At 41.9% G+C, this 13,933-nt stretch overlaps 1 protein-coding gene and 1 pseudogene across 1 annotated transcript; one reads left to right on the forward strand and one right to left on the reverse strand.

Annotated features, from left to right (window-relative positions):
- The first annotated feature begins 2 nt into the window (after nucleotides 1–2).
- LOC116460250 (large ribosomal subunit protein uL22-like) lies at nucleotides 3–614 on the forward strand. The gene has a single exon (XM_032753984.2). It carries the CDS (start codon nucleotides 37–39, stop codon nucleotides 589–591), a length of 555 nt encoding a protein of 184 aa, XP_032609875.1. The 5' UTR covers nucleotides 3–36; the 3' UTR covers nucleotides 592–614.
- Nucleotides 615–2,579: 1,965 nt separating this feature from the next.
- On the reverse strand, nucleotides 2,580–10,669 carry LOC116459785 (collagen alpha-2(XI) chain-like; annotated as a pseudogene).
- Nucleotides 10,670–13,933: the final 3,264 nt, after the last annotated feature.

Consider the following 13,933-nt stretch of genomic DNA (forward strand, 5'->3'; position numbering starts at 1 on the left):
GCTCTTTCCCTAAGCAGCCTGAGGTAATCTGTGAAAATGGTTTGCTATTCACTTGACCCGGAGAACCCCACGAAATCACGCAAATCAAGAGGTTCCAATCTTCGTGTTCACTTTAAGAACACTCGTGAAACTGCTCAGGCCATCAAGGGTATGCATATACGAAAAGCCACGAAGTATCTGAAAGATGTCACTTTACAGAAACAGTGGGTACCATTCCAACGTTACAATGGTGGAGTTGGCAGGTGTGTGCAGGCCAAGCAGTGGGGCTGGACACAAGGTCGGTGGCCCAAAAAGAGTGCTGAATTTTTGCTGCACATGCTTAAAAACGCAGAGAGTAATGCTGAACTTAAGGGTTTAGACGTAGATTCTCTGGTCATGGAGCATATCCACGTGAACAAAGCACCTAAGATGCACCGCCGGACCTACAGAGCTCATGGTCGGATTAACCCATACATGAGCTCTCCCTGCCACATTGAGATGATCCTTACAGAAAAGGAACAGATTGTTCCTAAACCAGAAGAGGAGGTTGCCCAGAAGAAAAAGATATCCCAGAAGAAACTGAAGAAACAAAAACTTATGGCATGGGAGTAAATTCAGCATTAAAATAAATGTAATTAAAAGGAAAAAAACATAAATCTCACAGGGTCTATAAAACAGTAATGCAAAGAAAAAAATAAGGAATTCAGGCAACAACTAGCAAGAGAAATAGAACAGTACCTCCCATCTCACTATTAACATTGAATGTAAATGGCCTAAACTCTCCACTTAAAAGATACAGAATGGCAGAAAGGATAAAAATTCACCAACCAAGTGTCTGCAGTCTTCAAGAGTCATCTAATGTGTAAGGACTCACAAAAACTTAAGGTAAAGGAGTGGAAAAAGATATTCCATACAAATGGAAAACAAAAGCAAGCAGGAGTAGCTATTCTTGTATCAGTCAAAACAGACTTTAAAGCAACAACAGTTAAAAAAGACAAAGAGGGACTTTATACAATGATAAAAGGATAAGTCCAACAGGAAATTATCACAATCCTAAACATATATGCACCTAACATAGGAGCATCCAAATTTGTAAAACAATTGTTACTAGACATGAGAAATGAGATAGGCAGCAACACGATAATAGTGGGGACTTCAATACTTCACTGACAGTACTAAAAAGTCATCAAGACAGAAAGTCAACAATGAAACAATGGACTTAAGTTACACTAGAAGAAATAAACTTAACAGATATTTACAGAACATTCTACTCAACAACTGTAGAATATATGATTCTTCTCATCAATGATTCTTCTCAATATGATTCTTCTCATCAGCACATAAAACATCCTCTAAGATAGACCACATAATAGGCCACAAAACAAGTCTCAATAAATTTAAGATAATCAAAATTATATCAAGTACCCTCTCAGACCACAGTGGAATAAAACTGGAAATTAACTCCAAAAGAAACCCTCAAAACTGTACAAATACATGAAAATTAAATAATCTGCTCCTGAATGATCTTTGGGTCAACAGTGAAATCAAGATGCAAAATTCTTTGAACTGAACGATAATAGTGACACAACTTGTGAAAACCACTCAGACAGAGTAAAAACAGTCTTAAGAGGAAAGTTCATAGCATTACATGCCTACATCAAAAAGTCTGAAAGAGCACAAATACAAAATGTAAAGTCACATCTCAAGGAACTAGAGAAACAAGAACAAACCAAACCCAAACCCAGCAGAAGAAAAGAAATAACAAAGAGAGCAGAAATAAATGAAATTGAAACAAAAAAATACAAAAGATAAGTGAAACACAAAGCTGATTCTTTGAAATGATAAACAAAATTGATAGACCATTAGTGAGATTAACCAAGAAAAAAGAAGATCCAAATAACCTCAATTAGAAACAAAATGGAAGAAAATGCCACCGATATTACAGAAAGATAAAATATCATTCAAGGCTGCTATGAACACCTTTACAGGCACAAACTCGAAAACCTAGAGGAGATAGATTCCTGGAAATATAAAACCTTCCTAGAATAAATCAGGAAGAAATAGAAACTCTGAACAGACCAATAAAAAGCAGAAAGATTGAAATGGTAATTTTTTCAAAACTGCCAATGATAAAAAATCACAGGTTCACATGGACTCACAGCTGAATTCAATCAGACATTCAAAGAAGAGAATTGGTACCAATCCTACTGAAATGATTCCAAAACAGAGAAAGAGAGAATCCTCCTTAAATTATTCTGTGAAGCCAGGATCGCCCTAATACCAAAACTAGGAAAGGACATAACAAAAAAGAAAACTACAAAGCAATATCTCTGATGAAAATAGATTCAAAAATCCTCAACAAAATACAAGCTAACATAATCCAACAGCATATCAAAAAGATCATACATGGTGATCAATTGGGTTTCATGCCAGGGATGCAAGGATGATTTAATATACACAAGTCAATAAATGTGATATATCACATAAGCAGATGTGAAAACAAAAATCATATGATCACCTCAATAGATGCAGAAAAAGCATTTGACAAAATCCATCATCGCTTTATGATTAAAGCTCTCAGCAAACTTGACATACAAAGATCATGCCTTAAGGTAATAAAAACGGTCTATGACAAACCCACAGCCAACTTTATACTGAACGGGAAAAAGTTGAAAGCATTCCCCTGAGAACTGGAACAAGACAAGGATGCCACTCTCACCACTTCTATTCAACATAGTACTGGATATCCCAGTCAGAGCAATCAGACAAATCAGTAAATAGGAAGTCAAACTGATCGTCGCTGATGATGTGATTGTATACCTAGAAAACCATAAATACTTATCCAAAAAGCTCCTAGATCAGATAAATGAATTCAGTAAAGTTTCAGGATACAAAATCAACATACACAAATCAGTAGCACTGCCATACACCAACAGTGACCAAGCTGAGAATTAAATCAAGAACTCAACCCCTTTTACAGTAGCTGCAAAAGAATAAAATACTTAGGAATATACCTAACCAAGGAGGTTTACTGGAGGAACTAGCCCCCAATATTTCAAAGTAGGTTCTTTTCTATTTTCCCTAACTGTGGGCCAGTCTGAGAAATAAAGAGAAAGAGTACAAAAGAGAGAAATTTACAGCTGAGTCTCCAGGGGTGATACCACATGTCAGCAGGTTCCGTGATGCCCACCTGAGCTGCAAAAACAGCAAGTTTTTATTATGGATCTCAAAAGGGGAGGGGGTGTGCAAATAGGGAATGGGTCACAGGGATCACATGCATGCTTCAGAGGGCAATAAAAGATCACAAGGCAGAGGGCAAAACTAGAATCACTGATGAGGTTCCGTGTCCCACTGGGCATGCATTGTTATTCATAAACATCTTAACAGGAAACAGGGTTCCAGAGCAGAGAACCCGTATGACTAGAATTTGCTAGGCTAGAATTTCCTAATCCTAGCAAGCCTGAGGGCACTGCAGGAGACCAGGGTGTATTTCATCCCTTATCTTCAACCACATAAGACAGACACTCCCAGAGCGGCCATTTTAGAGACCTCCCCCTGGGAATGCATTCTTTTCCCAGAGCTATTCCTTGCTGAGAAAAGAATTCAGCGATATTTCTCCTATTTGCTTTTGCAAGAAGAGAAATATGACTCTGTTCTGCCCGGCCCCACAGGCAGTCAGACCTTATGGTTATCTCCCTTGTTCCCTGAAAATTGCTGTTATCCTGTTCTTTTTAAGGTACCCAGATTTCATATTGTTCAAACACACATGCTTTACAAACAATTTGTGCAGTTAATGCAATCATCACAGGGTCCTGAGGTGACATACATCCTCAGCTTACAAAGATGACAGGATTAAGAGATTAAAGTAAAGACAGGCATAGGAAATTATAAGAGTATTGACTGGGGAAGTGATAAATGTCCATGAAATCTTCACAATTTAAGTTCTTCCACTGTGGCTTCAGCCAGTCCCTCCACTCAGGGTCCCTGACTTCCCGCAATAGAGGTTAAACACCTCTACAAGGAAAATTAAAAACACTGCTGAAAGAAATTATAGATGATACAAACAAGTAGAACCATGTCCCATGCTCATGGAAGGGTAGAATCAACATTGTGAAAATGACCATACTGCCAAAAGCAATCTACAAATTCAATGCAATTCCCATCAAAATGCCATCATCATTCTTTACAGAACTAGAAAAAACAATCCTAAAATTCATATGTGAAGGGGTGGGTTGCCCTTCCACACCTGTCAGTGTTTCTCGTTAGGCAGAACGAGAGACTTGGAAAAGAAAGAGACACAGAGACAAAGTATAGAGAAAGAAATAAGGGGGCCCAGGGGACCAGCGTTCAGCATATGGAGGATCCCACCGGCCCCTGAGTTCCCTTAGTATTTATTCATCATTATTGAGTGTTTCTCAGAGAGGGGGATGTGGCAGGGTCATAGGATAATAGTGGAGAGAAGGTCAGCAGGTAAACACGTGAACAAAGGTTGCTGCATCATAGACAAGGTAAAGAATTAAGTGCTGTGCTTTAGATATGTATACACATAAACATCTCAATGCCTTAAAGAGCAGTATTGCTGCCCGAGTGTCCCACCTCCAGCCCTAAGGCGGTTTTCCCTATCTCAGTAGATGGAACATACAGTCGGGTTTTACACTGAGACATTACATTGCCCAGGGACGGGCAGGAGACAGATGCCTTCCTCTTGTCTCAATGGCAAAGAGGCGTTCCTTCCTCTTTTACTAATCCTCCTCAGCACAGACCCTTTACAGGTGTCAGGCTGGGGGATGGTCAGGTGTTTCCCTTCCCACAAGGCCATATTTTAGACTGTCACATGGGGAGAAACCTTGGACAATACCTGGCTTTCCTAGGCAGAGGTCCCTGCAGCCTTCCGCAGTGTTTTGTGTCCCTGGGTACTTGAGATTAGGGAGTGGTGATGACTCTTAAGGGGCGTGCTGCCTTCAAGCATTGTTTAACAAAGCACATCTTGCACAGCCCTTAATCTGTTTAACCCTGAGTCAACACAGCACATGTTTCAGGGAGCACAGGGTTGGGGGTAGGGTTACAGATTAACAGCATCTCAAAGCAGAAGAATTTCTCTTAGTACCGAACAAAATGGAGTCTCCTATGTCTACTTCTTTCTACACAGACACAGTAACAATCTGATCTCTCTTTCTTTTCCCCACACATATGGAACCACAAAAGAGCCCACATACCCAAAGCAAGATTAAGCAAAAAGAATAAATCTGGAGGCATCACATTACCTGACTTCAAAATATACTGCAAGGCTATAGTCACCAAAACAGCATGGGAATGGTATAAAAACAGGCATATAGAAAAATTGAACAGAATAGAAGTCCCAGAAATAAAACCAAATACTTACAGCCAACTGATCAAACAAAAACATAAAGTGGGGAAAGGACATCATATTCAACAGATGGTACGGGGAAATTGGCAATCCACTTGCGGAAGAATTAAACTGGATCCTCATCTCTCACCTTATACAAAAATCAACTCAAGATAGATCAAAGACTTAAATCTAAGACCTGAAACCATAAAAGTTCTAGAACATTGGAAAAACTCTTCTAGACATTGGCATAGGCAAAGAATTCATGACCAAGAACCCAAAAGCAAATACAAAAGAAACACGATAAATAGATGAGACCTAATTAAACTAAAAAGTTTCTTCAAAGGAAAAGAAATAATCATCAGAGTAAACAGCCCACAGAGTGGGAGAAAATATTTGCAAGCTATACATACAAAAAAGGACTAATATCCGGAATCTACAACGAACTCAAACAAATCAGCAAGAAATAAACAAATACTCCCATCAAAAAGTGGGCTAAGGAGAGGAACAGATAATTCTCAAAAGAAAATATACAAATGGTCAACAAACATATGAAAAAATGCTCTACATCACTAATTATCAGGGAAATGCAAATCAAAACCACTATGTGATACCAACTTACTCCTTCAATAATGATCATAATTTAAAAATAAAAAAAATAGACGTTGGGGTAGGTGTGATGAAAAGGGAACACTTCTATACCACTGGTGGGAAATTAAACTAGTACAACCACTATGGAAAACAGTACAGAGATGCCTTAAAGAACTAGAAATATATCTACCATTTGATCCAGCAATCCCACTACTGTAGGAAAAAAGTCATTGTATGAAAAAGACACTTGCACACACATGTTTACAGCACCACGATTCACAATTGCAAAAATATGGAACCACCCCAAACGCCCATCAATCAATGGGCAAATGAAGAAAATGTGATATATATATCATATATGATATATATGATATATGTGATATATATGATATATATGATATATATGTGATATATATATGATATATATGATATATATACCTTAGAATACTACTCAGCCATAAGAAGGAATGAAATAATAGCATTTGCAGCAACCTAGGGGGAGTTAGAGACCATTATTTTAAGGGAAGTAACTCAAGAATGGAAAACCGAATATTGTATGTCCTCACTTATAAGTGGGAGCTAAGCTATGAAGACACAAAGGCATGAGAATTATATAATGGACTTTGAGGACTTCGAGGTACAAGTAGGAGCTGGGTAAGGGATAAAAGACTACACACTGGATACAGTGTACATTCCTCAGGTGATGGGTGCACCAAAACCTCAGAAATCACCACTAAAGAACTTATCCATATAACCAAACACCACCTGTTCCCCAAAAACTATTGAAATAATTTTTTAAAAAACTTTTATTGGAAGGACCCTCTGGAGTTCTGAGGAGGAGGCCTGAGCATATGTGGGGAAGGCACAGATGAACACATAGGAGGGATCTCTGAGAAAGCAATGGCCACCAGGTCACTGCTAGACTCACCGCGGGGCCTTCTAAACTAGGGGGCCCCTCCACGAGCATATCCTGTGGAGTCAAAGGTTAAAACTCACAGGCAACAGGGCCAGCACACCAAACCCCACTTGCTTCTCCTCTTTGCACCACCTCAGCCCTGTGACCAGCATAACTTACAGGTTCTAGCACTGCAGGCTCTCTCTTCTCTCCCTTCAGTCCCCAGGGGCCCATGGGCAGCCTGAGGGAGACACACATGTAATGCCAGTGGGGCCCATGAGCAGCCAGGACACCAGGCCTGCCCTCATCTCAACTCTAACCTTGATTTTAGGTCCTCTGGAGACCAGACCAGCCCTACTTCCAAGCCGCACAGTTCTCCTCTAAAGCCTCTGTTCACAAAACTCTCAGGCATGCCAAGGAGACCTCAGGCTTCCCTGCACCCCAGTTCCCAGTCCCACCTCAGCAAACACAACCTATCCAAATCCCAAAGAGCCTCTTTCAGAAAGAGGACTTTAAGTCTTTCAGTCTTTCTCCAGAAAAGAAAAAGTATATGCCCTTATGCACAAAATTTTATTTAGAATTTGAAGTTCAAAAATGTAAAAACCCTGCACAGGTTAAGTATCCATACTCCAAGTAAATTTGGAGAGCATTCCCCAAGCTTCATAACTGGCTTTTGCAAAACATACAGTTCTTGGGCTCAGTTATCCCAGCCCCAGAGCAGCCCACTACAATACACCCCACAGTTCCTCTCCCAGCAAGGATGCTTTGCCCTTCCTCTGGCCCTCATGTACACTCCAAGCCAACCAGTTCCCTCCCTTGCACACCTCCATTCAGATGCCTGTTCCCAAATCCAGGCCACAGCCAAGATAAGGGTAGGGAGAAGGTGAAATATTCACCACCACTCCAACTCCCCGAAACAAAGATCTTCAGAATGCCCTTCTCCACCTTCAAACTGACAGCAATGATCAGTTTCAAAATTCTCCCATATCCCACATCAACCCCAAAGACCCAGACAGCAGCATAAAGGAAAGGCAGCAGAAGCTCAAGGGTGCCAAGAGCGGGAGGTGTGGGATGCAGCAGCAGGGTAGAAAAGGCAGCCATAACTGCAAGGCAGGCAGAAGATGTAGCAGAGTAGACAGGAAGCAGTCCAACTGACAGGGAATACCAGAAGATATGAGAACAACTAAGGGACACAAAACAAAATGACAAACACTTGGATGCAAGAGTGATGCCAGGACCAAGGAAAATTAAACATGGCCAAGATGGCCACAAAACAAACTGGACAAACAGGAAGTGGCTGTACGGACAGGAAGCAGCCAAGAAAAGAGGATCCAGGAAGTGAACCTTGAACAATATGGCTACCATGACCCAGAGTGAAAAGAAAGGCACAAAACAGGTACAATGGGACTCCTGCAAAGGAAATTATGCATGTAAGGCTTGGTGGGTAGATGAGCAGGAGGTACAGAGTAGATGGGATCAGATGAGTGAATAGATAGATGGGTGGAATTGAATATGTGGTTGAATGAATAGTTGGATGTGAAGTGAGGGGGTGAAGACATGGGTGCATGAGTGTATTGAAGGAGAGAGCGGTTGAGTTCCAGGAAGGATAATGGATAGATGGGTGGCTGAACAGATGCATGCATCCTTGTATGCATGGGTAGATGGGGTGTGTGAGTGGGTGGGTGAGTGAATAGATAGATGGATAAGTTGAAGAGGACAGATGAACAAAAGCATAGTCGAATAGATGGGTGTAAAGAAGGGGAGAGTCATTAAGCAGGGGGAGGATGGACAGGTGAGTGGATGTAAGCCTTCATGCATGAGTAGATGGGTAAGTGTGTGATGCATAGGTGGGTAAATGGTTGGGGGAGTGGGTGGTGGATGTGTGCATAGGTGGGCTGGTGAATGAGTGAATGGATGGGGTGGATGAGGAGAGAGATAGGTTCAAGGGATGGATAGATGGAGAGATGAAGACTGAAGGACAGAATAAGTGGCTGTGGATGGTCCTGCCACATAAGTGGACATCTAGTTATTCTGCAGAGATCAGCAGACCTGAAGATAGGAAATGTAAATCAAAATTCACAAGAAAAAAAAATGAAGGCTTAGGATATAGGAACATTGCATACTGGGGCCAGAAGAGGAGTGGGCACAAGACAGGGGGCCAGAAGTCACTCTTTTCTCTGATTTCTGTGGTTACCTGAAAGACTTCTTCATCTGGGATACAGGCACCAATGATTATCACCCCACAGGTGTCCAACACTGGGCTGGTGCTTCAGGGGAGAGGCCGGGTGACTCACATCTTGCAGTCAACAATGAGGGTGACAGACTGGCCCTTCATGGCCACAGCCACACAGTGCTACCTGGTCATGGAGTGAGAGGTTCAAGTGACTGACTGAAGCGGGGATGTCAACAGGGTTGGAGATCAGTTGATGAGAGTTGAAACCAATGATGATGAGAGCAGTAATCACAATAGCTGCCATTTATCGAGTGCTTACAGTGCACCAGACATTGTGCTATCACTTTCTCACTTGATTGTGCTGATTGTGTTTACCATCCATCCTACAGATGTACAAACTGAAGCTCAAAAAATTTAAGTAACTTTCCCAAGGTACAGGCTAACACAACATGCAGAGAAGGAAGCACTCTAAGCCCAAACTCTGGGCTAGAAGTGACTGAACTTTGGGCAGTGGGTAGGTGCGGTGTGGCCAACAGGAGGAACAGGGTTTCACAGTTTATAGTGTACAGGTTCTAGGGCACTTTCTCCCAAAAGTGTGGGCCAGGCAGACCAGAGGAGCAAATAGACTTACTTGCCAACTACTAGGGTGAGGCCTCAGAAGATCGGCTGAGCAGGAGGTTGAAGTCGTCCAGTCTGATCCTCATACAGGAAGCGGACAAGTTGGCCCAGCTCCAGGCTCAACTGTTGGACACCCTGGGCACTGCAGAGAATCAGGAGGGGAGCTTGGAGACCAGGACGGGTCCAGAAAAGTCAGGAGAAAGAAATCTTTGGGAAATCCTCCTGGTACCCGAGAGAAATACACACAGAGTGAGAGACAAAGACAGCCACAACCCCTTTCCTCCTGGTGTCTGATAGGAAGAGATAGAGGGTGGGTGTGCTGAGATGGGCAGCTTATGACACTCAGTAGGTAGACAGATACCCCTTGCCCTCCAGACACCATCAGGGAAAGAGGGAAACCTCAGGCCTGGGAGCAAATCCACAGGGGGGGCACCTGGGAGAGTCCATGAGGGTCAGGGGAAGGGACATCCCCTCAGTAGGGAATAAATGGGGGACTTTGTCTCAGAAGGGAGTGGAACTTGCGCTTGTGGTCACAGAGGGCTGCTAAGAACTCCTCAGCAGGACAGCTCAGCTGTGGGAATTGGGAAGGGGTGAGACTGGGAAGAGAGGAGGCTGGAGAAGTGAGTGATGACACTGAACAGTGTGCAGCAGGAGGGAAGGGTTGCAGATGAGAAGAGAACTTGAAGGGCCAGCAATTCCATCAGCCTTTGGGGTAGGGAGCACATGAATTGAGAAAGAAAGCTGAGATGGAGTTTGTAAAACAGCTGGAATTCAGATCTCTCCTAAGTCCTCTTCCTTTCATATATTTTGTCACCTGCCTCGAGACACACACAGTTACTGTCATCTCTGAGTTCAGAACTGTAAGCCCAGACCCATCTTCCTCACTTCCTTTATACCTGATCCTCCTATTTCTCTGCCCTGTTTAGGTCCCAGGCAGAAGCTAGGTGGTCATCTCCGTGCCTGCTCTGGTCCTCCAGGTGAACAGCAATTAGAATTCAATGAGTTCCCTAAAGTCAATGAATTTCACCCCAAAACCCCAGTTGACTTTGAGGGCATCCGCATGCATCACGTCTCCAACATATCCTGACAAGGGGAAGGGCCACATTTCTGAAGCCAGAGAAGAAGCTCAATTCTGGAATGATGGGGATGAAGGAGAAATAATTGCTCACATTATGTAAAACTGCTCTCTGAAAGGATTTCAAAACCTAGGTAAGATTTCTAAAATGACTTCTGTTGAGCTTCTGACTCCACTCTACTTCCTCTTTCTTGGAAATCTTTACTTCCTTGGCTTATGTGCCAGTATAATCGTCTAATTCTTCTGCCTCTCTGCTTCTCCGTTTTCTTTGAATAGTTGTCTTTTGACATTTTGTTCATTATATATTTTTTCCATTAATTTAGATTTCTTAAGATGTTTCATTAAAATATGATTGACTTTTATTACTGAGTTCTTTTGGTATCCTCCTAGATTTTGTACCTAAGGTAAGTGCATCCATAGTCCCAGCCTGGCTTTCCACACTGTCTCTTAATATCTAACATTCTCTATTCATTTCATTCATTTCATGTAAGTAATTGTAAATCCTTATAGATAGAATTATAAATGTGTGTAAACAATGAAAAATTGAGGCCAGGCGCGGTGGCTCACGCCTGTAATCCCAGTACTCTGGGAGGCCAAGGCGGGTGGATCACGAGGTCAGGAGATCGAGACCATCCTGGCTAACACGGTGAAACCCTGTCTCTACTACAAATACAAAAAATTAGCCGGGTGCAGTGGAGGGCGCCTGTAGTCCCAGCTACTCGGGAGGCTGAGGCAGGAGAATAGCGTGAACCCCGGGGGGCGGAGCCTGCAGTGAGCGAAGATTGCACCACTGCACTCCAGCCTGGGTGACAGCGAGACTCTGTCTCAAAAAAAAAAAAAAAAAAAAGAAAAATTGAAAAGAGAGAGAATATATCCTATGTCCTACTGGATATTAACATATACTACAATGTCATAGTAAAAGAATAGTATTAAAAGCCTACTATATGTTGAACACTGCTAGATGCTAAATATTCAAATAAAAGTAAGACATAGGTCTTGTCCTCCGGATGCTTACAGTTCACAGAAGAGAACACAAGTGACAAGACAACAGCAGGCCCAGATGGATAAGTGCAGATATGGGGCATGCACAAGATGCTGCTGTCAAGGCATCAGGGAAGGCTTCCTGGGGAACAGATGGCTTCAATGTAGGCAGTCTGAAAACAGGGCAGAAGCCACTTCTCACACAGGATGAAGCAGGTTCAAAAGTGTGAGCCCAGTGTGGCAATGACACATTTGAAGAACTTCAGCTGCTTCAGTGTGAATGGAGCCAGCTTTGTATGTGGAACAGCAGCAAGAGAAAAGGAAAAATAGACAGGCAGGGGCTCGATCATGACAAGATGTTACATGCAAAGCTCAGGAGTGGTTACTCCGTCCTGGAAGTCATAAGGAATTATTGAAGGATTTTAAGCAGGAGAGTGATGGCGCATTTGCAATTTAGGAAGATCACTATGGCAACAGTGGGCAGCATGAGTGGAAGAAGTTGGTTCAAGAGGCAAGACTAATAGTGCCTGAACAAAGAGAGAGGAAATGGGCACAGTAGTAAAATGATGGAAGGAGAGGACTTAATTTGACATTAAAGAGATTATTGGTGAGTGATGTCGGTGGTATCAGACGTAGAAAACTCCCAGATAACTCTTATTCCTAGACTGGCCAATGCAATAATCTCTTGTGTGTGTGTGTGTGTGTGTGTGTGTGTGTGTCACTTTTCTAAATTATTTTGATTGACAAAAATTGTTTATATTTATCATGTATAATATGTTGTTTTGAAGTGTATGTACATCGTGGACCAGCTACATCAAGCTAAAGAATTTATGGCTCACCTCACATACTTATTTTTTGTGGTGAGAACACTTAAAATCCACCCTTTTAGCAATTTTCAACAATACATTCTTAGCAACTATAGTCCATGTTATACAATAAAACTCTTAAAATTATTCCTCCAATCTCAATGAAATATATCTTTTGAAATGTATCCTAAATAAAATGAAATGGATGTATCCTTTGACCAACATCTCCCCAACCCAATGCAAACAGCTTGATTCCATTCATTAAAAAGGGTAATGAGAGAAGACAGCCTGACTGAGAGAAGACACTGAGTTCAGTGTGGGGCTATTGCACTTAGAATATCTAAAAGTTATCTAAGGAAAAATAATATGTAAACATTTGTGTATGATGGGTGGTCTCAGGAGAGGAGTTTAAGCCACAGAACTGAGAGTCATCAGGCATAGTTGCAGGTTAGATGAGCTTTTCCAGGAAGAGTGCCAAAAATCAGAAATGCAGGGATCTCAGGTTATGATGAGAGAACATGATAATTAAGAGGTGATTTCAAAGGAGGATAAGGAGGATTCCATAAATAGGAAAAAAATAAGGACAGAGTAGCTCATTAGAAAGAAGTGAATTACAGTGCAAATATTATCAGTAACTCCAGTCAGAGGCACTGAGAAGAACCCACTGGATTTGACCTTCTGCAGAGGTTCCTGATGGCCATGATGAGAGGATCCTCAGGGGTGTACTGGAGACAAAAGTCAGAAGCTTAGCTCCAAGTGTGAGGACACAGAGAAAGTGTCTCTAGGGTAGGATGCAGACTGAAGGCAAGGTTGTTTTTTTATTAGTTGGTTCATGGTTATGCTGTTTTTTCCCCCGTAGGTTATAGTGATACAGGTGGTATTTGGTTACATGAGTGAGTTCTTTAGTGATGATTTGTGAGATTTTGGTGCACTTAACACCTGAGCAGTATCCCTCGCCCCCTCCCACCTTTCCCCTCAGGTCCCCAAAGTCCATTGTATCATTCTTATGCCTTTTCATCCTCTTAGCTTAGCTCTCACATATCAGTGAGAACATATGTTTAGTTTTCCATTCCTGAGTTAGTTCACTTAGAATAATAGTCTCCAATCTCATCCAGGTTGCTGCAGATGCCATTAACTCATTCCTTTTTATGGCTGAGTAGTATTCCATCATATATATATTACAGTTTCTTTACCCACTCGTTGATTGATGAGCATTTGGGTTGGTTCCATGATTTGTGATTATGAATTGTGCTGCTATAAACACGTATGTGCAAATATCTTTTTCATATAATGACTTCTTTTCCTCTGGGTAGATACCTAGTAGTGGGATTGTTGGATCAAATTATAGTTCCACTTTTAGTTCTTCAAGGAATCTCCTCACTGTTTTCCACAGTGTCTGTACTAGTTTACATTCCCACCAGCAGGGTAGAAGTGTTCCTTGATCACCACATCCACACCAATATCTACT

The sequence above is a fragment of the Hylobates moloch genome, unplaced genomic scaffold, assembly GCF_009828535.3.
Source record: "Hylobates moloch isolate HMO894 unplaced genomic scaffold, HMol_V3 SCAFFOLD_20, whole genome shotgun sequence".
NCBI classification, from domain to species: Eukaryota; Metazoa; Chordata; class Mammalia; order Primates; family Hylobatidae; genus Hylobates; species Hylobates moloch.

Coding starts and splice junctions, on each gene's coding strand:
- LOC116460250 (XM_032753984.2), top strand. CDS start 37: ATGGTTTGCTATTCACTTGACCCGGAGAACCCCACGAAATCACGCAAA.